Source organism: Neolamprologus multifasciatus, chromosome 12 (genome assembly GCF_963576455.1).
Source record: "Neolamprologus multifasciatus chromosome 12, fNeoMul1.2, whole genome shotgun sequence".
Taxonomy (NCBI): Eukaryota; Metazoa; Chordata; class Actinopteri; order Cichliformes; family Cichlidae; genus Neolamprologus; species Neolamprologus multifasciatus.
In genome coordinates this window covers 8,220,852-8,246,729 of record NC_140450.1, presented here as the reverse complement: position 1 = coordinate 8,246,729, position 25,878 = coordinate 8,220,852, and the positions used below count along the sequence as shown (strand labels likewise).

At 37.9% G+C, this 25,878-nt stretch overlaps 2 protein-coding genes across 5 annotated transcripts; one reads left to right on the top strand and one right to left on the bottom strand.

The window, feature by feature from the left end:
• Positions 1-2,453: 2,453 nt before the first annotated feature.
• Positions 2,454-10,066, bottom strand: lrrc8ab (leucine rich repeat containing 8 VRAC subunit Ab). 3 transcript variants are annotated; one of them, XM_085181300.1, is made up of 4 exons: positions 9,990-10,066; positions 9,265-9,383; positions 4,031-6,140; positions 2,454-3,851 (listed from the first exon to the last, which is right to left on the bottom strand). In XM_085181300.1, exons 3-4 carry the CDS (start codon positions 6,131-6,133, stop codon positions 3,576-3,578), a joined length of 2,379 nt encoding a protein of 792 aa, XP_085037426.1. In that variant the 5' UTR covers positions 6,134-6,140; positions 9,265-9,383; positions 9,990-10,066; the 3' UTR covers positions 2,454-3,575. The 3 variants fall into 3 exon arrangements, with proteins under 3 accessions (XP_085037426.1, XP_085037424.1, XP_085037425.1); XM_085181298.1 differs by having other exon boundaries at positions 9,935-10,058; XM_085181299.1 differs by having other exon boundaries at positions 9,901-10,038.
• Positions 10,067-10,086: 20 nt separating this feature from the next.
• hscb (HscB mitochondrial iron-sulfur cluster cochaperone) lies at positions 10,087-17,193 on the top strand. 2 transcript variants are annotated; one of them, XM_085181303.1, is made up of 6 exons: positions 10,087-10,553; positions 10,649-10,745; positions 14,964-15,053; positions 15,205-15,349; positions 16,583-16,630; positions 16,783-17,193. In XM_085181303.1, the coding sequence occupies exons 1-6, from the start codon at positions 10,186-10,188 to the stop codon at positions 16,875-16,877; spliced, it is 843 nt and encodes a 280-aa protein (XP_085037429.1). In that variant the 5' UTR covers positions 10,087-10,185; the 3' UTR covers positions 16,878-17,193. The 2 variants fall into 2 exon arrangements, with proteins under 2 accessions (XP_085037429.1, XP_085037430.1); XM_085181304.1 differs by lacking the exon at positions 16,583-16,630.
• Positions 17,194-25,878: the final 8,685 nt, after the last annotated feature.

Sequence of the window (25,878 nt, the reverse complement as noted above, 5' to 3'; positions counted from 1 at the left end):
CAATTTTTATTAGAACAGGAATTGTATTTTTCTTGTGTTAAATACAAGAATTCCTGTTGTGTGTTGTGCTGCATCAGAACTGTGGATCAATAACAGATTCCACATTTTTAGCTTTGTCTTGGTCACTGTGTGAAAACAAAAATACAGAACAGTCACTCTCAATTGAGCAAAAATAAGTAAACCTTTACCTAAAAATCTCTCTTTCTTAATTAAAAACTAGTGAAGGTTAAATATGCCTTTAACTGTGAGAAATAAAGTTTATATTTTGAGAAAAGTAATGCATTGGTTACTTCCAATTAAGTCTGATTATTGATTTAAAAAACAAAACAAAAAAACATATCTTTTCTTTTCCTTAACAGGAACTCGTTTCTGCAAGAAATACATCTGGTACTAAAACAAAGACAGGTATAAAAACAACAAACAAATAAAACCCTTCCCCAAAACGTCAATGACAAAGTTGCTTATCTGACACTCGATCCATCACAACTCAGAGGTTATTGCCCATAAAACAACAAATGACCTTGATCTTGAGCATAATTTAGGTGAAGATTCATTGGGTGATTGTGTGTGCAAGCTTGATTATATTGTGACTAATACTGTCTTGTGAATGAACAATGCACCATGGATGCCTGGCATAAGCTCAGTGGTCTTTTGGACAGATGAGCTTTTTAAAAAAAACCCAAATAAAATAAATAAATAATAATAAAACATTAATAATAAACTACACTTTGTGCATCTTCAGTAACCAAAATCTAAACTCAACAGCTAGGTACAGCCTTGTAGAAGTTTTACCGGACATGTTAAAGTAAGGAAACTATGACAACAAAAGCTCCATCACTATCTGGGGCTTACTATTATGGTCCACTTTGAAAAACTAACAATTTTCATCTGACCAGATAACAGAAATATAAAAATCAATGCATGACAATGAGAGGAGAAAATAAGGCAACTAATCTGATCAACTTGTAAGATTTACTTCATTTTCTTTTCATTTAATTGGAATGTAGATTGATTCTGTAGCAGTAAAATTTCAAATTTCTTTACTACTAGATTTTTAATATCAGCAGAAAACAGTAAAAGAGACTTTTATCCTCACCTCAGTGAGTAATATGTAACATTTCCAACACTTAACATTTAGGATGTGAGTTTTCTCACACATAGGTGAGCAGCTTCTTCACTGAACATTGCACACTAATGCAGTCCAGTAATAATAAAGTAACAGAATTTGAGTCCTATCAAGGTAGAAAATAAAATATTACAATGTTATAGTAACAAAGTAAAATGAACATAGGGCTAGGTGCTTAAAAATACATTTAAAGACATGATGACGTGTCTGGTCTTTCTTATTTGTAGCTATTGAGCTATCATTGCTTATCACTAGAGCTGGGCGATATATCGAGTTTTTAAAAAATATCGATATATTTTTATACGAGATATAAGATGTGACAATATCCTTTATATCGATATAGTCTATGTTACTTTATAACTATACTTATGGAGCCGCAAGTTTGCCTCTCTTTCGTCCACTTTTGTCTTTATGCAACATTACTCGGCCTCGCCCCTCCTTCACTGAACACAAATCCCCCTCCTCCCCCATCGCTTCACCTGCAGGAAGCCACAAGATGTACACGGCAAATCTCCGTTAACGAGTTACTGCGCATCGCCCCGTGCGTGGGGCTGGACGCCGTCAACGCGTTAGCTAGCTAACCATGCTAACGAGCTAACCACGCTAACGCCATGCAGCCCAGAGGCGCTGCACAGCCTAAAATCCTTTCATTTTCTCAAAAGTTGACAGCGCGCCTTATGTATGAATTGTGGTTGTGCTTGATGGCCGCGAACCGATTTTATGTGGTACACAGCGCTCAGCAATCTGTCAAAAATGTTTTAGTACGACTTTGCTAAGCTACGGTGCTGCACCGGTTGATGGATTGTCAGAGCATTACGGCGACCGAGGAGCCTCGCGGAGTGATACGTACTGTGCTTCAACGTAATATTACCCTACTGTGTATAAGGACCATAAATGGCACCTGTTAAGAGACGTGGTTACGAAGAGGATTTCAAACTCAATGCTGTCAGTCACACAGTAGAAGTTGGGAACAGAGCAGCTGTGAAATCTGTCTTTGTTACTATGCTCTGCGTCTTTTAGTTTACATTTTGACTGCACAATTGTGAGCTTTTTGTTATGCACAAAAACAACATAGTTTTCTTTTATTTATGCAACATTATTATTTAATAAATGCTCATAATTTATTTTTGAGTAAATTTTATGTACATCTATGCTCTATGTTAATAAAAGTGCCTGTGTGACATCTGGGACACAGCTTTGACTAAGAACTCTCTTTTTGTTCTTACTTTATGGCTTAAAAAATATCGAGATATATATCTTATATCGCCGTCCAGGTAAAAAATATCGAGATATGAATTTTGGGTCATATCGCCCAGCCCTACTTATCACCAGTGATTCTTTTTACATCTGTTACAAAAAACAGAAGCCCCAATCTCATTTAAGCCTCTACGTTTGACAGACATATTACAAATACTTTCAGGCTCCATTTGAATTTCACCACTGTCATTCTGTATAAACTTAATCTGAATTCCTGTGAGGCAGACACGACTCATCTCATTCAATATCTTTAAGCATTCCCCCGCATTTTATTTTGTTATGTGCAAGTTATTGCAAACATATCATGTACTTATTTTGTGAAAATGTTATTTTCCATTAAAGATATACTAGCAGTAAGGTTTGGGTATTATGATAAGCTTCACTAATGCCATTTTAATGCTAGTGCAATAAGTGATATGCAGCAGAATAATTACTTTTCCTTAAGCACTAGGTCAAACACACATCTTTCCATAGAATGAGGGAACCGAACCCTCCATTCTGCCAAATTGTCCATTCTAGTATCAAAAGGTGATCAGCCAACCAACCAACAAAAAGCCCTTTAGCGCTACAACACTAACAGTGTCCTCAATGGCCTTCTTCTTCCCACTTTGTAAACCACCTTTAGGTACAAGGCTCTCAGTATAATCATACTCCACTCATCTATAGTTATTACTGTTTTGTTAAGTCATACTATCATATCACTCTTAATAGTGTCTTTGTAACTCAAAAAAGGTGATTATTGTCTATATACAGAAATAAAGATGTCTTGGAAGTAATTTTGCCATCTCATTGTGCCTTCAAACCAAACCGGAACACCTGACAAAATATTTTAATGTATTAAGCCTTAGTGGCATACGCCGTCTTCTATACCATAATAGAGAGGCATAAAAATGTAAACACAAGATTCAAACTACATTATTGCTAAAAAAAAAAAAAAAAAAAGCATCATTACTGAATTATAATGTAAAGGCCTGAGAAGTTTTTTGTGAAGGAATTAATAAATCAAATAGACTAAGAAGACAGCCAGAAACTGCCAGGATTTTGGTTCTACCTGGCACTGGTTCTTGATGCCCAAACTTAGAAACGGCACAATGCAGCATGAATACTGCCTGTTATGGCAAGCTTCTGGGACCAACTTGTAGGTCCAGAGCCAGTAGATCAGTATCTGTACTTGCAGATGCAAACCTGTTTTTTAAGCTTGTTCTTTGTCCGCTTTCCACAACTGTTCCTTGACCTCTGTGGGCAGTGTGTTGAACAAGTCCTCTTCCACCACAAGACCGGTTCTCTTCAGCTGTCGGCACTCTCCAAGTTCCACCGGCAGACACTCTAGGCGATTTCCTCTAAGCTCTAGTTGTGTCAATGCAGTCAACTCTCCAAATCGTGATGGTAGAGACTGCAGGCAATTGTTTCCCAAGTTCAAAGTGCGAAGCTTCTTGCACTGGAACAGTTCATTAGGCAGGTTCTCAATCTGTATTTTAAAGAACAAGGAATTTTCCATTGGGAAAGAAAAGGAAAGAAATTATGACTTGTAAGTTCATTTGTTTTATCAGCAAATAAACAATACAAATAAAGCATTATGGATAAACTCCAATCTATAATTAGGATAATATTAAAATGGTTGGAAACTATGCTTATTACATCACTTACCCTATTGGCTGTCACTGCCAGGTATTGAAGATTTTGGAGGAAGCCAATATCTGTTGGGATATAGGTTAGGTTGTTATGGCTCAAATCCAAGATGCGCAGCTTGCGGCAATAGAACAGCTGACTGGGGATCTTCTCAATCTTGTTTCTGTTCAGGTACAGCTTCTCCAGGTTATTCAGGGTGCCAATCTGAATAGGAATGTAGGCAATCTGGTTGTACCAGAGCTTAAGGCAGACCAACCGATGAAGATGCTGGAAGCTGATGATCTCCTCAATGGTTTTCAGGTTGTTATCCTTCAGGTCAATCTCTTGCAAGTTGTGTAAACTGAAGATTGAGTGTGGTATGCGTTCAAGATCACAGCGAATAAGCTCTAGTTCTGTCAGATTTACCATCTTTTTTAGACTATTGAGCACCATGAGCTTGGTTCCTTCATTATTGATGGACAATTTCTGGAGGTGCATGCCCACATCAGTGACCACTTGAGGTAGCTTGGTGAGATTGCTCTTCAGACGAAGCACTTTGAGTCTCTTGAGCTCCCGGAGCCCATCAATGACGATGTAAGGGTTGTTCTCAGCACTGAGATTCCCTGTCAGATGAAGCTCACTGAGATTCTTCAAACTGTAGATCCATAAGGGGATTTCTTTGATGTCGGTGAACTTGATATGCAGAGACTTTAAATTTTCACGCAAAAAAGCCAAAGCTGGAGCTTCTATTTTGGCTGGGGTGTGATAAAGCCACATCTCTCGCAGGTTAACCAGCTGAGCAATGATTGGGGGAATGGTAACATCTGGGATTAGCTCCAGTTTAAGAACCTCCAACTCCATCAGATCAAACACTGTATCTGGAATGCCACTAAGCATGAAAAGGTGCAACTCCAACTTCTCCTGAGAATTCTTAGTTATCCTCTGCCTGAGTTTGTCCAGTGTCCACTCGTTGTTGAGGTTGAGTTGCCTCAGCTTATTTTCGCTTACTTCTGAGAGGAACACGGCAAAGCGTTTTGAGTACAGAGGATCATACTGATCTATCATGTGCAACATGAATGCAAAGTCATTCTTCACATCAGGTATGTCACTGTAGCTGCTCTCTTCCCGGATTGACTCAAAGGAGTACTTCTTTAGGGAGCGCCGAAGCATCCAGCAAAGCGTGTACATGCAGATCAAACCATACACCACCACTAAACTAATGTAGAAACATGCTAAGATTTTAAAAAGTGTAGCGAGTGGGTGAGCACAACGGTACACGCTGTAACCAGTCAGGCTCTCAATATTTACAGAACAGTCAACACTAAATTGAATATCATGCACATAATACCCTGTGTAGCAGATTATCAAAATAAACTTGATGACTTTGATAATAGTCTGGCGTATGTACAGTCTGTACACAATGTCTCCTTCTTCCACGTGTATGCGGAACTTCTTCACTTTTTCAAACAGAGCTTTTGCCTGTTCACCCTCCTTCTTGTCCAAAACTCCTGTTTCCGTTCTATCTACAATGCCCTGCTCAAAGCGTGTTTTTGTCCTTTGAAGCATAGGAACACTTGCTTCAACATCCTCACTTATTACAGATTCCTTGTGGTCCATCGAGCCATTCATTTTCATTGGTTTTGGGTCACTTTCTTCAACCACTGTCTCTGATAGTGCCCTTGTTGTCCATGGAGAATCGAAGCATTTTAGCAAGATAGATACAAAGTGTTCTAGCTTGGAGCTAGTCCGTGGAAACTTGAACCAAAAGTTGCTGCAAGCTAGAAAAATAAGGGTGTGGAGTAATACTAGGTAGGGGAAATACTTGGCAAACCAGTGCAATGTATTTTCATAGCAGACAGCATCAACATAATTGTACTGGTGGCGGTCCAAATCATACTGGATCCCTTTGGGCACTGATGATGTGATGCTTGAATTGAAGTTCCTCTTGCAGGTTTCATTGACCACCCATTTGCAGGGCAAGCAGATCATCTTGTCCTGGGTGACCTGCAGTGTTCCCCCAAAAACAGAAATCATGAGCATGACAATGGAGATATAGTCGGTGAAGACATCCCACCAAGGTTTCAGGATGCGGTATGCTGGCTGTGTGTCCACAAAGTACCGCAGCTCGGTGATGGGGATCATGGTTTATCTGTGGAAACATAGAGAATGTAGACAGTGATGTATTGAATTAACGACCCCTGTCAAACATCAGAACAATACAGAAATGTCTGTTTACAAATTAAACGCTCCTTCCCTGTAATGCTTAAGCAACCTTTGCCTAAACGACGACACAAAACCTAGCAGAGAAATCAATGCTATAATTCTAACTAACAAGGGCACACATCAGAACACTAACCATGGTTAATTTGAAGGCTGTCAGGAGTAATGAATAGCGATTGTGACAAAGACTTTGGTGTTTAACTTTACTTAACTTAACTTTATGTTATTGATTTACCTATTGTTAAGCAGGCTCAATTAATCTTGCTTTCAAAGGACTTTCATACCAGACAAGTCATTTCAAATGTTAGGGTTAAATGTCAATCAATAAAATATAGAGTAAATTTATCAAGATTAAGGTGAAGTGTTAATGGGCTGCCTATGTTAAGAAAAAAAAAAAACAGAGTCAGTGCAAAGAAACAGCTGCCTTAAATATGTATGCAGGGTGTAAACGTGATAAATGACTAAGTTAGGTAGGCAGTAATTTCACACTTGTTAATCGTTAGAGGTTGTATTATTACTGTTCATCAGAAGTAATAAATTCCACTTCTCTATTCTGATGCTGATTATAACACAAAATCTGAATACCAAAACTAAAACAGGCAGAACAACAGCCACCTCAAGGCACTTTACATTGTAAGATAAAGACCCTACAATAATACAGTGATGAGACAACATGAGATTCAGCCATCTGTTTAACATGGGGTTTTCGGCCTATACAAGTAATGGAGCCAATTGATGAGTGAGGGTTTTCAATGCATATTAAAAGATTTTGGCACTCAAGTTCAGAAACATTTGAATTTAATTGTATGTGCAATGTAATTTACGAGAGCATGAGTAAGTCACAAAATGACTTCTTTTAAGGGAAAACAGTATCACTTAAGTATCCTTGGAAAACACACTGAATACAAGTTGCCCACTCACTCATGCTTTTTACATTAGATAAAAAGTGCTGTATGGAGGTGCGTGTGCTTGAGTGAATGAGACTTGTAAGAAAGCATTCTGAGGGTTCAAATTGAGTAGAAAAGCACTATATAAGTACCAGTTCATTTATCATTAAAATGTGTAGCCAACCTCAAAAGGTGAATTTTGAACAGTTACCCACAGATTTAAATTGTTCTTATGGTGGGGTGGCCATGAATACATTCACTTAACAAAGCACATATACATGTTAATGTAATAACCATTGCTAAGTAATTAAACAGAAACTCGACTTTTATTACTCATTCATTTACATCACATCTGTGGTGATATAACAGATAGTGGAGTTGCTCATAATCCAGCATGTAAGACAATTTCACACTGGATGGAAGATACATGCAGACAGCCTTATTAAGCTGCTGAGGACACAATCATCAAAATTAAAAATGAACTCGTTTTGTTACATATTTACTCGCTGAAGAAAGGAATTCCTTACACTGCTCATTATATAACTTTTGCATTATTAACAAGGTGGTACGACATAATGTACGCTGTCACATTACCATGAGTTAACAACATAAACCTTATGCTACAGTCCCACAAAATGACACAAACTCATACTCTATCAAGGGCACACTCAAGATGTTTCTTTTAGTATGTAGGTATTAACACAAAGGTGACAGTAAAGATAATTAAGCCAGCACAAGGAGGATCCAAAGAGAAAAATGCTGTAGCCAAAGCAATACTACTTTGGAGGCTATAGCGTTATAAGCCCGACTGCTAATTACTAGTAACTTGTGAGCATATGAAAATGCCAAAACAGGTAATCCAACACTTTTTTTATTAAACCCTTTGAATCATCGTTTAACATCGTTCTGATTTCTTTGCTATTAGTTTTGTATTGGTTGTACTAATACTAATACCAATATTTGGTGATTCAAAAAAATCTGATCTTGTCTGATACAATTTGTCCTTCAGAAAGAAGAAACATGAATAGATTAGTCAAACTCCAATATAAAGTAATATCTCCTCAAAAATTTTAGATCACACAAAGTGAAGTCAGCTGATTAACACACAATCAATTTATCATCCAAATATAACTGACAAACTTATGAAACACAAATAATGACATACCAGACATGATTACACAGACATGTATGTCTGAGTAAATACGTGTATGTATGTATGAATGTATATATGTATGTATGTATTTGCAATTAGAACAAAAATGCATTGCAGGAAAATTTTGTTCCAATACTATGATATATCACCTTCCTTATGATGAATGTTTGAGAAAAGTGAAAAACAGACACACAAACATACAGAGACTCTTTCCTTTAGTAGGTAGGTAATGCATTGTCTGAGGGATATTGCTGGACCAGCCAAAGTCATGCACTGCCTTAAAAAATCCAAAATAAAAAAGCCACATAATACATAGCTTATGTAAAATGATAGGTTAACAATGTCCTATTAGGTATGAAAATTTGTTTTACTTACAAATTCTAATTGTAAAGCACAAGTCCTCCATACATAAACAGCCAAGAGCAATCCACAACTAATCTCCCTTTCCTCTGCTGTACATCAGAGCCAGATAAAGCCCTCTAAATTGCCACACCCAGCATGAAAGCTCGAGAAGTCACTCTTCTTAAGAAGATGTTCCGTTTTGGCTTGTTTAACCCAAACAACGTGACCGCCAGAGGAGCCACCTTGCTCCCCTGCTCTCTATTCTTAGTGGTTTCCGTTAATAATACCCAGAGTATTGTCTGTGGGGGCCTTGAGAAGTACCTCCCTCGACCTTCAGGAAGAGATCCTGTTTACCTTATAGAAGCTGCTGTCTCCAACAAGTGTCTCTCTGGAATACTCTACCGTCAGCTTTTGCAACCTCCCAAAAACATACACACACACACAACAAGAATCAAGACCTGGCATTCATCACAGCGCTTGTACTTTGGTAGGAAACTGTAATGACAAACAGTCGAGACGCCTAGTCTGATTGTTGGCCAAATAAGCATATTTAGACTGGCCAGTGATCAGAGAATCTTTTTTTCTTCACACAGCTAGCAGCTGTTGTATTGCGACCGCCTGTATGGATGGACGATGAAGCAGCAACAAGTACTCTTAGTCAATAAACTCACAAGTTTGGAGGTGTTATCTGTGCTCCAGTGCCTGATGATGTCCCTGGCGGACTAGCCACTCACTGAATATCCAGAACTCTTCATGGAGCATTGCCTCTTTTATCAGAACGCAGTTGAATCTGAAAGAGAGAAAAAACAACAACCCACTTGGTATGAAAATGCAGTCTTCTAGACTTTCTGAAAAAGGCAATTAAAGTTACGCAAGCATGCATTAAGTGATGTTTTAAGCCGATGCTTCTTAAATGAGTGATTATTTATTATAATAATAATAAAAATAAGCTAGTTTGAATTTGTTTTCGTCACCGCTCATAACCATAACATGGGATGCCTTTGTCATCTAGCTAGCTGAGCAAGCTACTCAACATAAAGTTAAACCCAGGTGCTTTTTTTCTTTACATGTGCCCTTAAATAACATGAAACGCTGTTTTTAAGGGCGTGAACTAGAATCTGAAAACAACCAGCTTATTTGTCAATACCGACCACGAATAAAGGCATTTTGTTGTTAAGACATGTTCGCAAACTAAGCTATACTGTTCAGCTAGTGAGCTAAGCTAGCTACATGCAGACCAGGGGTTCTTGTTATCGTTACATCCTCGGCAAAAGCCGCACCTAAAACGACACTAGTACACTACTTACAAACACTGAAAAATTTGCGAGGTGTTCAGCTTACTTCAATTGGTGTGCTGTGTCCAAAAACTAAGGATACTTTATCAATAGTTTCTTACAAATTGCGTTTGCTGTTGCCAGCTAGCTGTTGGTTTTCCATCGAGAACTCGAAACCGACCGAACGGCGGCAGTGTGACAGTATTACAAAACGTAGAAGAAGAACGCTCTTCTTCGTTTGTTTTTCCGGAAAGAGATGCGAACATTTTGTGTATTTATTGAGTGCCCGACAGCAAGTAGTGCATTTTAATTCCAGAAATGTTGTCTGTCAACTTTTTGAGGATTGTTGGCTCATCCCGGGCTGTACTGCACTCAAGCTGGCTAACCACCAACCGAGTGCTTGTTTCTAAAGCTGTTACATATACAGCTTACTGTATGTCTACCAGCCTCCACAGGAAGGGCACATGGCACAGCAAGATGAACTTCAGAGCACTCAGAAAGGGGAGAGAGCTGTTTTACTTCACTAATCAATCCGCTTCACCCAGGAATTTCTGCACAAGTCAAATTAAATTGAACTGTTGGAACTGTAAGCATCTTCTTGACAAAAGACCTGCATTTTTCTGCGTGTCATGCAAAGCAGTGCAGCCCCCAGTAGAAGGGACATCCTACTTCAAGATCATGGATTGGTGAGTTTCTTGTTTACCTTAACATATGCCACCATCTTAAAAAGTTTTCCAAATGAATCCAGTCCATTCATTTTATCATGTGTTACATTTTTCAGTGACTACACATTCACACTGGACACACAAAAGCTGCAGAAAACATACTTGCAGCTCCAGCGGTCTCTTCATCCAGACAACTTCAGCCAGAAATCTGTGGTAGGCAGGGGGAATGTAAGGGGAATAGAGATCTGCTGACTGAGATGGTCTGTGAGTCAGAGAACACTTTCCTTTCTATTAGTCGCCCTGTGACACAGGAAATTGGGTCTGACCCCTTCTCCCCATTTGTCCACTTGTGTGTGCATTTTTGTTTTGTCATGATAATTCATTGTGACTTGGCCATGGGAGTAACTCTGGGCAAAGTAAGAAAGATGGGCTTGTTAAAAGACACTGACAAATGTAGGGCCTGGTTAGGGAACTTGGTCTGTTTTAAGCTACCAAGCAAGCTCAATTCATAGGAAGCAAATTTAAGGAGTTTTAGATGTGTAGATGAACAAGCATTTGTTTCTCAGGGAAAAGAAAAAAGGGGTATAAAATTGGGAAAAATGGAAATGGCGTATAAATGGACAAATCTAGTAATATAAACAGCTTTACATGTTGAATTGCATCAGTGTAGCTGAAGGGATTCATGGCTGCTTATTTCAGCTATGAAAACCAGGAGACAACTCCAGTAAGCCAACATGACTTTATGTTATTTATGCTGATAATTAAACTAGTGCTTTTCCTGCTGTGAAATGCAAAAGTGCCTACTAGGACCTGCGTTCCAAAACATTTTATATTATAACTGCAAAATCCAACAGAGGTATATTAAATATATTAAATATTTATACAGGTTAAGAAAGCAAAAGTTAACTTTGGTTTAGAAAGTTTTCAATCAATTACTCATCTTGCCTTATGAATGGACACTTTGTAACTCCTACCAGGATAAAAGGTTTCATCACAAGCTGCTAAATTGTGACTTAGGAGTCTATTTGGATAGATTAGGGAAAGTAAGTAGCTGAGATTGTTCCCCTGAAAATAATAGAGTGAAAATAGGGGGTAAGATCTTGTGACTATTAAGATGTTTTATATGCAGAGTATTTTCTTTATTAGTCAAATAAATTTGGACGGTTTGGCTTAATAAGATCACTGAAACAATTACTTCATTGTCAAAACAGTCCTGATTGTGTTTGTGTATATTGACCCATTATATAAACTCTAATTACACTAAGGAAGGTCCATGTCACCGTCTTTTTAATTTGGCCTCTGTACACCACCAAGGTAGATTTAAGATGTTTAAAACTGTCAAAATTACACTGAAATACAAACTTTTAACTTTGATTCAATGGGTTTAATACAAAGTATTGCATTACCCGCTTTGGCATTTTCAGATGCTCCTAATTGGACAGTTGATTGACAATCACAGTCATGGTGAGGCTGAGGTTGATTCCTTGTGCATTTTATGAAACTTTATGTAGATATAATATCTGACATTCATTTAAAGTTTTGAACTAATATCTAGTGGATTTTCACTGGAGTTCTTAATATGATGTCAGATTGCTGCGAGTAAATAGGGTCACCATAATACTGAAAAAAGAAAAGGAAAATTAGGAAAGCACTGGCCAGCTGAATAACACCAAAAGCCTTGATGGACCAATATAAGGCAACTATAGTAGATGGTTTACAACAAGACAACACCAACAAAACACTGGTTACACTCAAGAACAAGGAAGTCATAATAGGAAGAGAAATGGCTCATCATCTGCCAAACATGGTAGATGCAGTGTTATGGGAGGGACATAATATGCCCCACAAGTGTTTATTGATCAAGCGACCGCTACCAGAAGCAGCAGGATGTATTCTCAAGTGTAGTTTCTGCTCACGTTCACTCAAATACAGCAAATCAGACAGCACATAACAGATAAGCATACTGCAAACGCAACCCAAGAACTTCTCAAGGCAAAAGAATGGGATAGTCTTCAATGGCCAAGTGAGTCACCTGATCTCAACATAGAAGAGCATGCTTTTCAGTAAATGAAGATAAAACGGAAAGGAGAGACGTACAAACAAGCAGGAAGTGAGTAGTTAAGACTAGCAGAGGGTCTCAATGGGAGAAACTGCATTTGGTGATGTCCATGTTTTCTGGACTTCAGGCAGTCATCAGAAGAGAATTTTTGTCCACGTATTAAAAATCATTCTCATATTTAAAGTTATATCATCAGTTTTCCAAATTTCTTTGTGCCTTTGTTTAATCTAAAATCCACTGCAGTGGTGTACAGTAGCACGGCAGTATTTTTGTTTTGTTTGTTTTTCCCCCCCAGCTACAAGCAGGATGATATTGTCTATTGCTCTGGAAGAGTTTTGACAAGTTGAAGAAAAATGATACAATTTTGCTGTGATGTCATCAGGGGTATTTCAGCTTGTGCTGAGAGATGGCAAATTTAGAGTTTGAAAGATAAAGATATGTACCAAGGGGAGAGGATATCTTGGAAAAAACCTATCACTTGCATTATTTTTGGAGATTTAGCCATAAAAAAGCCAGGAAATGTCACTCTGTGACATACTTTTTTTTTTTGTTCATCAAAAATTAATAAGGAGCAGTATGTAGGACTAAGGCTGGGATTCTGTTCCCTTTAGACGAGCACACAGAATACAGATAACTTTAAGGTTATATAATTATATAGCTTTGGTTGTTCATTTGTTTAATTTTTTTGCTTTAAAATCCAATTAGCTTTCATTTAGTTTCTAGATTGTTGTTTTCTAAATTTCAGAATATTTAGTTGTAATTAATTTTTTGTCAGTTATATTTAAAGGATATTTAACAGGTAGTAAATTTCTGATGTAATTAAGTTGTGTAAATATCCCAGACTCAGCAAATATACGAACCAGTGCCTTCTCATGCTTGATGTTTTGACAAACTCAGCCAAATTGAGTCTGACAATGACAAATGTACAGGTAAAATCGCATAGTGGCTGGGCAGAGAAGTTCCACAGGCAAAATAAATGGTAGGTTATGTAACTGCAGAAGGCAGAACACCTATATTAGTGTCATCGAGCACAGAGGGTGTAGTTTGCAACAATATGACTACCCCTCACCTTACTGTTTGTTTGTTTTTTTGCGGAGCATACACCAGTGTGCAAACACTAATTTAATACTGAATGTTCTTTTCTTACAATAAATCCCGTACAATGGACATTTAAGAGTTCCATAACTTTGTGAGGTAAATACTAAACCACTAGAGATCTTTTTTCCATGAAATAGACAATAAAAGGAAAGCAGTTTAATTTAGGAAAGAAGTCTGATGTTTTCTTAATCTTTGCTTTTGTAAATTGTCACTTCCTTTAGTTAAAAAAAGAATTTTGTGTCAGGGTTGAGGTCCTGCCAAATCTTATTGAGCCCACAGCTCATTTACGGTGACTGTAAGGGTGATCACTTGCCTAACAATTTCACATAAAGAAATAAGGCTTGTCCCAGTGCATCCGTTTTAATGTGTTAGATGTTATTTTACAATGTGGTAAATAGTGTTAAAGCTCCCCATTTTCCATTTCCCCCCTTGTAGATCATTAAGAGAAATGCCTGGCAGTTTACGAGAATAAGCATTATGAATGCAAGATGGAGAGGAGATGTATTGCTTTGGGTGTAATTTATTCTGTACACTCAGGTGGAAACGCGAAAGGCAGAATGTTGTCATGATATGATATGAAAGCTAAACTCATATTCAGCAGAATGTGAGAGAGGAGAGGTAGCCTAAATTGTTTCTTTATACACAACCTGTCAAATATTGTACTGAATCTGTTTTATTTATCACCACCTCTGGTCATTTGTTTCTTAATTAGACATCTTCCACCCTCAGGGGTTTGCATCATATATAGAAAAGTCATTACTTATATGAGGCAGCCACCTACTGCATTGGTTGTTATTAGAGAAACAGCCTCACACGATGGGCCCATGGGTCAGAGCTTCCGACTATTGATTTTCACCAGAGCCGACAGACCTGATAGCTGCAAAATGTTCTCAGATCTGCCAACCATTTCGGAGCTCTCACCCCCGCTCCCACCCAAACCTCACATCTTGTTTCCGCACATTTTTCATGTCAAACTCACACCTGCATCTCTGGAAGGGTCCCAAAGTGCTTGACTGCAAGAGTTGATGCATGTCATACAGATAATTATCAGTATCATAAAGGTTTTTGACAATGCTATAGATTGCGATTGCAAAGTGTAAAATCACTCACATTTTCTGTGAATATTGTAAAGGTTCATTCTTTCAAATCCATAGAAATACAAATAAAAACAAAACATTATAATACAGTCTTTCTTTTCCTTTTTAATAAATGATTTTGGATTGAACTTGCTATGCTTAGAAATAATCCTAACACAACACATCCTTCTTTTGCAGAAAGAACAGGAGTATTCAGAAAGGCAGTCTGCTCTCGTTAACAAAGCATACCGCACTCTGCTTAAGCCTTTGAGTCGTGGTCTTTATATGGTGAGTTTCAAATCTCTGATTTAACTTGTAGCAAAATTCGTAATTACAAGGTCTTTCTGTGTGATCACATGTTCGTCACCATTTGGCAGAAAAGACTGGTGTCTTACATCTAAAGGAGCAACCTTTGACAGATTCCCATCATATGTTTCAGCTGGAACTAGAGGGAATGAATATAGAAGAGGGCACAGACTCTGGAGCTGATTCAAATTTTCTAATCAAGCTGATGGAGATTAATGAGGCCCTCGATGAAGCACAGACTCCAGAAGAGGCCATTATGATTGGCCGAGATATAAAAGGTAAACAAGTTGTTATTTTAACATTACTTAAGTAGATTTCTAGCAAGTCGTTTGCCTAATGTAGCAAAAGTGGATGTGTAAAATACATTTTTCTGCATGTCAGATGTATCTACTTCAGTCTAAATCGTCAGTTATTAAAGTGTGAGATGAGAATCACTTAATGGCTGAACTGCACACATGCTTGATTTTAAGGGTTAAGGTTGCAATCCCTTAGATTTCAGCTCTGGTCTATCTGGAAACACCTGTGGTTTCCATAGTAACCTCAAGTGCAGTGTAGCACTACATCTAACACTCCTCAAGGAGCTACTCTTGTCAGATATACAACAGAGAAGCAAGGGATTTACCCATTTTCACAGCAACCAAACAGACCAGCACTGGTAGAGTACATATGTAGGCAGATTGAATCCAAGGTGAGAATGACATGAACAATGAAATATAGTAAATAAAAAGGTCATTAAACACTGAATACACAGTAATTACTCTGAATCATTAATGCAGAATAAATACAAAAAATGAACAGGATAAAAAAAAAACTGGATTATGGAAGAATGTACTCGTGTCCCAGGAGTGTGAGCAGCTTTGAATTTCTCATTGTGATTCAAAACTGCTCACGCTGAAGGTGTCACAAGAAAAACATTTTTAAATGTCAATTGTAGTGCAAAACGCTCAGCATAATGTATGTCTGTTTGCTACTGCAAGTGGCTTTATACATGGCAGACAGCAGTCTCCACATGCCGCTTTCTATTAGTCCTTAAAGACAATGTCCCTATACAATTGTTTTGGATTTTTCAAACAGAGCCAGTTGCTGGTTGATGGAGCAGATACAATTGTGTGCCTTCAGATTCAATTCAGTGTAGACCGCATCATGCCGCATGTGGCAGAAATCGCAGATTTTGATGAGTTTTTATTGAGCTTAAGTAAGATTAAAATTTAACCTTGTCTCTGAAGAGGACAAACCATAGGATATTAGGAAATGTGCTTGTCCAATGGGAACAGTTTCGCTGGCTACAGTAATTTTCAATTTGCCCCCAATTTTACATAACAAATGACCCATTACATTACAGAAACAGTCATAATTGCCTCCCAGTAAAGTCAGTACGTGACAGACTTACCTATGTGTATAGAATCTGTACAGTTTCTAAGTAGATCTCTTCACTGTGAATAAACAGCACCACGTGTGGGGTATGTTGTAAACACGTGCAGATATAGAACTTGCCTTTTCCTTACCTGCAGGAAAACTGGCAGACTTGACAGTGCATATAGATGCTGCTCTTCGTAAAGGTAATAATATTCAGATGCTGCTTTGAAACAGTGTCTACTCCTCCCACTCATTCCTCTTTGTGTGTTTTGTAATCGAGTTGAAGCTTCCCTTTAAGTCACTGAGTGAGTCATTGATTAAACCTCCTTTTTCACCCTCTTTCTTTCTTTTTCAGGAGAGCTACAGGCCGCCAAAGCAATACTTGTCCACATGAAATACTATGCAAACATTGAAGAGAAAGTAAAGGAAAAACTTTCAGAATTCCTGTAGTTTTCTCACTATTTAAACCACTTTATGAAACATTTTTGACACTTTAAAATGTTCTGTATAGAATTGCACAATCTATTGTACATTTATCTTGGGAGCATGTAATGCTATTTTTAAAGCTAAATAATAAAACTTTACTTGTAATGCATTATCTACAGTTGCATTAATGGTAATAATTGCTTTTTTTCAAATGAAAAACTATAGATATGTATCTGTAATTGGATGAGTACAATATCTCCCTTCACAAGCCTAATCGTATCAACTTGTACCTAATATGTCATTAAATATGACAGAGATCTATAATTGGCTCTGATTAAAATGCTGCTCTGAGTGTTTATATGATTATCCTGCCTATCAGTTCAGCTTTTTGTCATGTGGGGCTCACACATAGACGAACGATCCCCACACAGTTCCTCGGAGTACCTTTAGGTGGAGACATAACACCTTAACAATCATGAAGAAAACCAATACTTGGTGTACAAGCCAGATATAGGACCAGAAGGAAGCCCTTAATTGAGGCGGACAACCTTATGAATTATTAATGGTTGTTTCACATGTCGCTTTAATGCTATGATAATCGGGATGACCCCCACTGAATGACGATTATTTGATGAACCTAAGATTCCTGCTCTGTCATTTATAGCTCATAAAATTAATGTAAATAGCCCCTGCACACCTGTGCCAGCAGCGTACTGGTACATGCATCAGAATGCAAATTCATGCACCTTCACATACACATGCTTTCATTTTTCATTTTTTTTAATATAATAGAGAAAAATCCTCATAATTTTGTAATTACAAATGGGAGTTCAAATCACATGTAGAATGATACTGATAGAGATGTAACTACTCTGGCATATGTGGTGAGGCACTTCATCTGAGAGAGCCATTAGATCACATATCCTGTGAAAAATATCATTTGAGATATACTAGGATCACACATTAAACTGTATGTGTATGAATAGTTTTACTCTTTTTTTTCTGTGTGTGACAGTCCTCCGGAACATCCTACTGTAACACATCCTGACTGGTGGTTTATCAAGTCTGGAACAACAGTGTCATACGTCTGAGGCTGTTTGGGTTTTTTAAAGTATGGCGAAGCAGTTTCCTTAATGCACATGGATAGACAATGAATTAAACAGCAACTACGGTGCCTTTAAATTAATGAGAAAATGTGATCGACTAACAGGGAGGCCACTGCTGTCTCCCAGAAGTTGCTGAAATTGAGTTTGAAAGAGAAGAAAGAAGGGGAAAAAACTCACTACAGGCGAGCTGTGAAATTGACTTGGATGGGATGGCTTGGCAAAGGACCTAGGTACATGTGACCACTGTGCAGCTTCTGGAATGAGTTAGGTCAGCTTCAGGCGCACTACATAATGTGCTGCTGCTGATGGAGTGTTTACTAGTTATGTTGCACTGGTTTAATCCAACTGTTATATTGAGGTCTACATGACCCAGGACATAGAATTCCCCTTAGTTACTGTAATGGTTGGCAAAATAAGCTTTTTGGACTTCAAGATTTCGATGACATGGGAAGATATTGCTGTTATGTGTGGTCACTAAATATGAAGTTCCAGCCTGTAGCTGGTCAGCTTAACTAAAGGTTTTCAAAAAAGATAGTGCAAACTTGGCATCTCCCAGGTATTTGTCTGCTCAATTTTTTAAAGAAAATTTTTAAGCATTGTTCAGTTATCTAATCTAGAATCACCAGTCACATCTGACACAGTTTTATATATATATATATATTTAAATTCAGAATTGTGAATTCTACCTTTTTTGTTTTTGTGAAATTCTCTCACATTTAAAATTTTAAGACCCATGTCTCTTTTTTCATATCTCTGAATTAGCATATTGGGGTAAAAGAAGAATAGCTATCCTGGTTTTGTCCTAAAGAAATACAATTAGCTCGCCATCGCCTTTTACTTCGGCCCTCAGTGTTTTAATCCTCAGAAATACCAGTGTACAGTTTAACTAGATGATATGTTCTGGATATGTACTTGCACAGTGGCAGCACATAGACTGTTACTTTGATTCGATTCCAAAGCAACAGAAGGCAATGTGTCTCTGTTCTCCCCCAAATTTATGCAAGTAAAGTTAATTGGCTCCTGGCTATAGTTTAATACTTAAAGGATGCACATACGAGCAGTGTTGGTCAAGTTACTTGAAAAAAGTAATCAGTAACTAATTACTGATTACTTCCCCCAAAAAGTAATCCCGTTACTTTACTGATTACTTATTTTCAAAAGTAATTAATTACTTAGTTACTTAGTTACTTTTTAAAAACATGATTTACGACCTGAATAGGTGATAAAGTGATAGATCTTTCAGCCCAATTCTACTTTTTCTACATAATCCATCATACAAAATGTAATCAAATGGAAAAGTCTCTTTTTAAAACTTGTTTTATTAGTTTTAATCTTTTAACTTTATGCATCAAGCAAAATTTTAATTATATGCAACATTCTCTGACTGGAAGAAATTTGTTTAATATTTAAACCTATTTTCTGCACATTCCAGCACATAAAATATTTTTTTGTGTGTTAACACTCACTCTTTCAAATAGATGCAAGTAAAACACAGCAGAACATAAATAAAGTCAAAGACTCAGCGGTCCTTTTGCTCTATTTTCATCTGTAAAGCAGGAATAGGGTGGGCGGAGGTTTACCCTGGTGTAGGTGTGCCACAGCGGTCAGTGGAAGAATCTGCGAGTTTCTCTGTGAATTTCCCATTATGTCATAGCGCACTCGGCATTTGCTCGGAAGTTTAGGGGGTTTTTTTTCGCTGTAAAAAGAAGTTTTCTTCCCATGCACAACTACGGAAGCGTAGAGCTGCCACCCAGGCAAAAGAAAAATACAAGTGTATCACGTTATAACGTGAAAAGTTTATTGTTCTAACAAGATACTTTTCCTGTTTGTACAATATACCTTTCACATTTGAACAACATAATATCACGTTATTACAATATACATAATTATCACGTTCGTACAATATAAATATTATATTGTACAAACGTGATAATTATGTATATTGTAATAACGTGATATTATGTTGTTCAAACGGGAAAAGTATATTGTACAAACAGGAAAAGTATCTTGTTAGAACAATAAACTTTTCACGTTATAACGTGATACACTTGTATTTTTCTTTTGCCTGGGTGGCAGCTCTACGCTTCCGTACACAACGGACACTAATTTTTTTGTCACTTTTTATGGAATCAAACTTAAAGTAAGGTCAGTACTGCCACGCTTTAAACGCTGCATGCTCATACTCTCTCCCGCACTCGATATATTATCCATTGTTGATCTGCACACAGCTGTTTTCACAAACGTGGCACTTGCTTATGTATGACATTCTCGCAAAAAAAATCACGGTTTTAGTAACGCAGTAACGAGGCGTTCCTACGGGAAAGTAACAGTAATCCAATTACCGTTTTTGCAATAGTAATCCCTTACTTTACTCGTTACTTGAAAAAAGTAATCGGATTACAGTAACGCGTTACTGCCCATCTCTGCATACGAGTGATATAAATCTTCTTGTCAAACTCTTAGCAAGAAAGCAGATGTGTACATCCCAAAATTTCAAAATATTCTTTAAATTCTGTTGCAGTAATAATGAGATACGTAATAAAAAGTAATACTTTTGCTGATCTAAAGTTGTATGATAGGCGATGCTTATTTTGTATTCCAGGCAAGTGTTTCACTTGATTTTAGAATATCAAAAGCCTCTAAAATTGTGACTAATACTGGTTGTAGTCAGAGCGTAATTCATCTCCATATTAGCTTAGCATAAATATCATAACGCGATTAATATATCACAATGTTGTCATAATCCCATTAAACTGCAAAGGTAGTGAGCCACTGCAGCACTTTTGACTGAAACCTACTGGAAAAATCCCTCATTACATCATCTTTGGCTTGCAACAAGGGAGTATAAACACCCAATGATTCCATATAGACCTTCAGCTATGGATGTAAACAGTCAGCAGATAAAGGTCTGAGTGACAAAGGTCAAAACCAGTAGAGGATGACTCACTGGAGCAATGCTCTTTTCTGCTCACAGCTGAGCAGAAGTCTTTATGATCCTCACCCCTCTGCTTAGCTTCTGTGTGACTCATCTGCTGAGTGTCAGTCCCATCATCCCACAGACACCTCAAGCCTGCTGCGTGTATCCTACTTGTGTCTCACAAAGTAGTAATACCATTATAATCTACCACCATTAGGCTTTCTTCCCACTCTCAATTTAGTGTGTTTTCTGTTGTTTGCCTCATTCTTTTAATAACTGGAGTCTTTGTGTCATAAAAGAGAGTCTCTAAGCTATAGCTTGCTTAAAACATGCTGCTCTATAAAATGTTCTCTTTGAATATTTGGATCGGGACTGTCTACACTTACTGGCCACTTCATTAGGTGCATCTGCACAACTGCTTGTTCATGCAAATATCTAATCAGCGATGTAAGAAGATATACAGATGTCTCTGAATGCTTCGCCTATTGAACCTTCAAGCAGATGGGTTATGTCAGTTAAGAACAGGAAACTGAGGATACAGTTTGCATGAGCTCACCAAAGCTGGACAAGTGCAGATTGGAAAAATGTTGCCTAATCTGATTAGTCCACTGCGACATTTGGTGGAAGGGTCAGAATTTGGCATAAACAACATAAAAACATGGATCCATCCTGCCTAGTATCAGTAGTTCAGGCTACTACTAGTGGTGTAATAGTGTGAGAGAATGGCTACTTTGAACATTTTGGGCCACTTAGTAGCAATTGAGCATCATTTAAAAGCCATAGTCAACTGTATTGTTGCTGCCCATGTCTATCCATTTGTGACCACGGGGTATCCGTCTTGTAATGGCTGCTTTCAGCAGGGTAACACGCCACGTCACAAAGCTCAAAATCATCTCAAACTGGTTTCAAGCTGGTGAATAGGACATTAAGTTGTCTGTACTCAAATGGCCCCCACAAGCAGCAGATCTCAATCTAACAGAGCACCTTTGGGATGTGGTGAAAAGGGAGATTCACATCATCGATGCTATCATGTCAATATGGATCCAAATCTATGCGGAAATATTTCCAGAAACGTATTGAGCCTGTGCCAAAAATGGGTCTAACCCAAACAAGCAAGGTGTATGCAATAAAGTAGGTGTCAAGTGTAAATTAATTATATAATCATTATGTTATAACTTTCATATTGCTTACTTGCACACACACATTAACCTTTCAGAATACTCATTTAAATGTACAAAGAATGTTATTTATTTTGAGTGGATGGAAGCCGTCATTAGTGACAAGTAGATATAATTTCTTTTTTCTGTAGTACACAGTAAGTCCTTTCCCTATGTACTGCTAAATGGGATGAAGGAGGAGATCAATGAGATCAGAATCATAAGGGCATTCATACAGTGTAAATCACCTTTCAACATATATCATGAAAATGTCCGTTCAAACGCCAAAAGCACACTGCAGTGAATCAGCACTGATGATACCAGAGTTCTGCCTGCCAGTGTTATCCAATGCTCTGTATGTTTGCCAATGTTTGTCTCCATCAAGAGACCACACATAGCTAAAATAAAAACAATACTAATACTCTTTGTCATAGAGTATATCAGCAAAACTGTTAACTCTCCTGGCTTTAAACTAACAAAGGAAGGTGGACATTTATATGTTGCACTTATTGTACTGATGTGTATACATCAGTCAGGTATAATGCTAATTGTGAGGCTAAGATGGTCTATTTTTTAAACACACTGTTAATTACATGAGAGAGTTTTTTTTAAATTGTATATAGTATAAAATGGCTAGTTTCTGTATTCAAGCTTGGGTCCAGTGAGGGACTTGTAATACCAATTGCAGAGACCCTGTTGGTGGGTTAAACACTGATAATAATTTTTCACACTCTGTGGTGTATGAAATTCTAATTTCAAATGTCCTTTGTTAAAAAGGTACTTTATGATTCCAATCTCATCTTCCGTCCTTTCAAACTCTGTTTAAAATTCATGCAAAGACTGAGAAAAGATTTGTGCCTGTCACCACCGACTTAGGTTTCACTGATTGCATTGAAGTTTTCTGTATAATTGTTGTGTTTTTGGTTTTGTTATTTTCTGTCTAAAACTATCTTTTTTTGTTGCTATTGGTGCATTTTGCACATCAGAGCCCGTCTGCGACCCTGAACTGAATAAGTAGTTACAAGGATGCATGAATGGACAAAGCGCTGTGGAATTTTTCTGAGGCAATGTAAAAAGTTGAAACACAACAGCTCAAGAAATGAAATTCCTGAAGTCAGTATTTTACACAAAGTACCCACGAACTATGAAGCACAGCAGTAATGTTCTGTTTTATCTGAACTTGCACCAGCATTTTATATTAAACATGAGCAACAGAAGTTCGTAGCACGATACAAATACTGTAATAATATTTTTTCCCTCTGCTTTTTAAATATGTGGGAAGCTTGCATCACTTTCCTCATTGATTGTCTCAGTTTTCTGCTCATTGTTCCATTTTATCTTCAGCTTTTATGGCAAATCGGTTCATTGAAACTTTGGATGTGATATCTCACACAGCCTAGATTCCCTTGCTTTTCCTCATTGAATGTAATTATAAGTTAAATCAGAACACACTTTGACAATAACTGCCTTTGTTCTCAGCTACGTGTTTGTGGGGAGAATTCCCAGAGGTGTGATCCTTGCTGCAGCAGACTAAGCTTTTGATATAGGCCCTGCCGGGAGATTTCTGGTGGGATCTGTGCTCTCCTCAGCAATATGAGGGAAAAGCTCGAGCATTTAGACACAGTGTTTTTGTGTGTTTGTGCACACATGGTTGTATGTGTATCTTCAAATCCCTCTGACTTCTAAGAATGGGGTATCAGCTTGCCAAAAAGCAGCAGTCAAGTAATCCCCTTATCAACTGCCCTGTGAAGGACCTCTTGTCACACGTATTCCTTCAAATGATTTTTGGTTTGATGGGGTGCATTGCACCTGTCAAATACACGTGCTTCGTCTCATTGCAATTTCTTTTTTAAACGATTCACACAACTTAGATTAGCCTAGTCTCCCGCTGGTGCATATGAGGTTTGTCTTGTTAATTAGCTACACAATTTGTGAACCAGTCAACATGGTCTGTAGAAAACTTTGCTAGTAATTGGGTCACCATAACCTAGCTGAAATGGAAAGGTGTGATCTTTCCAGTAAAGTGCTTATACAGGAAGCTTGTTTCAAACTGCACATTCGTCATATCCCATATGTTACAGCTGCATTTTCTTACCCCTAAACGTGTGGGTATGCAAAAACAGAAGAAGAAGACACAATGCATCTACAAAGTCAAATAAGCCAATAAAAACAAATATCAAATATCTGCTATGTTTACAACATTTCTCCCATTCAGATGAGAAATCTCAGTGGAAAAAGTGGGATCCGCTTTTAATTAAACATCTGTGAAGCAGGAGGCTGCATGTGGATCTGCAAGTTAAGAGAAATTTTTAGGCGCACGGCTGTCCCATTGAAACACCAGGAGATATTCCTTCAGAAGGCTCCTTTGTGTCTCTTGAGTTGGGAAAGCCTTTGAAGGAAAAGAAACAGGGGTTTTAAACAAGGTGTATGCATGTGGATGCACAGATCAGCCATTCACTTTCAGCTGAGTGCAGAGCAAAACACTTGCCTCTGGTGAGATCGCGCTCCTCACCTTATCTCCTGTCGTACACTGCAAACACTTCCTGCTGCCTATCTTACAGCAATCACATTGTCCTCGGTTCAGATCTAGCCTGTTAGTTTCTCATCTCATCTGAATACCATAGGCAGCATTGTGTTTTGTTGCCCAACCGAGCTCTGGATTCCCTCCTGACAACTCAAGTGGCTTAAAATCTTTACCAAGCTGTGAAAACTAAGAAATGCATTCTTTGAACTGATTTTATGTGGTACACGGCACTCAAAAATCTGTCAAAAAATGTTTTAGTGCAACTTTGGTAAGCTACGAAGCCGCACCGCTTGATGGATTGTTGGAGCATTATGGCTACCATAGTCAGGAGCCTCGCAGAGGAATCCGGGTCCAAAATTCCACCCGCTTCAGGTCCCAAAGTCAAACGAACACTGCAGCATCACTGAGAGTTAAAAACTGTCTAATTCTTTTATCTTTAATAAAATGATCAATGTTGCTGCTTTAACAGGTGTAACAATGAAGTTTAACATCCAGGCATCCATGAAAACAGAATGTATTAAATTTAACGGAGTTAGAAGTTAGCAGAAAGTTAGCTCGCTAGTTTCTACCTAAACATGATATACCATGTTCTGAAAGAGAGATTTGTGAAAAAATTTAAATGTACAGCTCTGCTATCACTTCCAACATAAATGAAGACAGGAAACTAAACAGCAGTGACGTCTGTAGGGTTACTGAAGTTGGGCTACCTTGGTATATAATGATGTGCTATGTGATCGCTAGCGACATAGCTATGTTAGCGTAACATAAACAGTGAAGCTGGAGAATGAATGCTAACTTTTTTCAGTGTTGCCAACTCCTCAGTAAGGAAAATCACTATTGGCTGTCCTAGAAGTCGCTAGAAGTCGCTAAATGATGTCATCACCTAATTTGCATAATTGGTAGCTGTAGGAGAGAGACATAACATCGTGGAAGAGACAAAGTGATTAAAAAACACACCCTAAAAGCATTTAGAATATATAGAATATATTTAGAACTACAAATTAAAAATTTCTTTCTCTTTTCTTATTATTGTTTTCAGTAATTCCAACCCTCCTCCTTTATCCGGACTTGGGACCGGCAAAAGTGACCCAAAATAGGCACTCTGGCGGAGTAACTTTTTTTGTGTGTGTGTCTTTTTAAGTCGTTTTAAACCTTGTCATCCACAAAAAGTAACAGTAAAAGAAGAACATTTTTAACCATTATCAATCAAAATGGACATAGCAGCCAGCCAGCGGCTTCACTACTCTGACATCAGCTGGGGGCGACTGCTGCATGAGGACTACCTGCCGCCTATAGTATTTAGTATTTATTACTTAACTAT